Source organism: Stegastes partitus, unplaced genomic scaffold (genome assembly GCF_000690725.1).
Source record: "Stegastes partitus isolate 25-593 unplaced genomic scaffold, Stegastes_partitus-1.0.2 Scaffold429, whole genome shotgun sequence".
NCBI classification, from domain to species: domain Eukaryota; kingdom Metazoa; phylum Chordata; class Actinopteri; family Pomacentridae; genus Stegastes; species Stegastes partitus.
The window spans coordinates 210,673-212,646 of NW_007578160.1; the positions used below are offsets into that span (position 1 = coordinate 210,673).

The 1,974-nt window shown below is 41.6% G+C and overlaps 1 protein-coding gene across 1 annotated transcript in view; it reads left to right on the forward strand.

Annotated features, from left to right (window-relative positions):
* The window catches only part of tfcp2l1 (transcription factor CP2-like 1), a 13,956-nt gene that overhangs the window by 5,817 nt on the left and 6,165 nt on the right, over positions 1-1,974 (forward strand). The window contains exons 5-7 of the mRNA XM_008286061.1: positions 760-866; positions 951-1,103; positions 1,191-1,301. Of these exons, the coding sequence (XP_008284283.1) occupies positions 760-866; positions 951-1,103; positions 1,191-1,301 (371 nt within the window). The remainder of the gene's footprint in view (positions 1-759; positions 867-950; positions 1,104-1,190; positions 1,302-1,974) is intronic.

Below are 1,974 nucleotides of genomic sequence, written 5' to 3' on the forward strand. Positions count from 1 at the left end.
TGAGCTAATTATAACAAATCACCCAAGATAGACACAAGCTCACTCATATTCAGCTTAAATAAATTCAGTTTGATTTATGTAGCATCAGTTCACAACATAAGTCATCTCAGGGCACTTCACATAGTAAAGCAACGACCTTACTACACTTTATTATAGAAAGAAACCCAACAAATCCAAACAATTCCTGCTGAGCAGCTCTTTGGTGACAGTGGGAAGTAAACCCCCCTTTTAACAGGAAGAAACATCAGACAGAACCAGGCTCAGGGAGGTTGGCAATCTGCCTAGACCGACTGTGGAACAGAATGGCAGATAGAAAACTGACAGACAACACATAAGAGAACAATAAGCAGTGGGAAGGTTGATGAGGCCAGTCACCGCTGATCAGAAATTGCTGATACTAACAGATGTGCTCTGCTCCATAGGCTATGCAGAATCACTACTTATTTAATTAAGTTATAATTTTGTGCATCAAACAATAATATTAGCTAATATCAAAATACTTTTGTGCAAGGCATATGCCTTCCTCCCTAACCAAAGCACACATCTGATTTTGTTAGACTTTACATGTTTTTAGGTACTGAGTCCTGGTGAAGAGGTGATCATCGAGGACAGGAGGATTGATCCTCTGGGAACCTTGAATATCAATAGCAAATTTCATGGCAACCCATCTTATAGTTTCTGGGTTGGTTCAGTCTTGACCAAACCAAGCATCACTCACTGACATTGCTGACAACCGACTGACTCGCTCATTACTTTCAGATATCCCACTGTCAGTGGGCATACTGGAGCCTCGTTCACACCCTCTGCACCTCAACACCATTGAGTTCCTCTGGGATCCTGTCAAGAACGCTTCGGTTTTCATCCAGGTACGGGTAGATTCTAGTCAAATGTCTTGTTGGAATCAATGTCTTTGTTTGATGACATTTTTTGGTTTTCTCTTGTCCTTTCAGGTCAACTGCATCAGCACTGAGTTCACCCCCAGGAAGCATGGTGGGGAGAAAGGCGTGCCCTTTCGTATCCAGGTGGACACTTTCACCACAAATGAACATGGAGAATACATGGAGCATGTTCATTCTTCCAGCTGTCAGGTCAAAGTCTTTAAGGTATGACACTTTATACGCAACATAGATTTTGCTTGTCTGCTCTTTGTAACAGGATTCTATAATTTACCTCTGATGTCTTGTTTTAAGCCTAAAGGAGCTGATCGCAAACTGAAGACAGACAGAGACAAGATTGATAAGAAGGCCCCTCAAGACAGAGAAAAGTATCAACCATCCCATGAGACCACCCTGCTGAAGGAGGTGAGGCATGCTGTCCTCTTCCTTGAGCCACCGTGCATCAGAGCAGAGGGCTGTACGACAAAGTGAAATTAATGGGTAGCGATGCCTAAACCCAGAGTTTTTAGTGCCATGAAAGTGGCTGTCTTTTAACTTGCTGGATCACCATAGTAACCGATGCTGCACAACTAACCTGTACTGGAGGAGGTCCTGTTCAGAATTTGGGATTTAAATGAGCTGTAAGACGTTTCTCACCTGAGAAAATGTATTCTGCCTCCAAACCTTTGTAGTTGTACAAAGTGCAGAGATGTAGATTATGACACAGAACAAAGGCATGTAGTTTCAGTAAGCAGTCTGCATGTGTCACGTTGCCACAGGAACACATTCAGTTGGTGATGCAGATGATGCATTCATGTTTTTTGTTCTTGGTCCTGATTTGCTGCCAAGTCTGTTTTGCACTGCTGGTACTATTATAAAATTGATTAGACTAATGGTATTTATCACAGAGAATATTAAATCAATAACACTGACTTCAAAGTAATTTGGCCGCAAACTCAAGTGATTTCCACATAGCCGTCATTGCAGTGAGGGCTAAAATATTTCTATCAACCTACAGGATTGAGGATTTTCTGCCAGCATTCCTCTTTGGTCTTATTTCAGTAACAGTATTGCTTTTTGTCATATTAATAGTTTTATG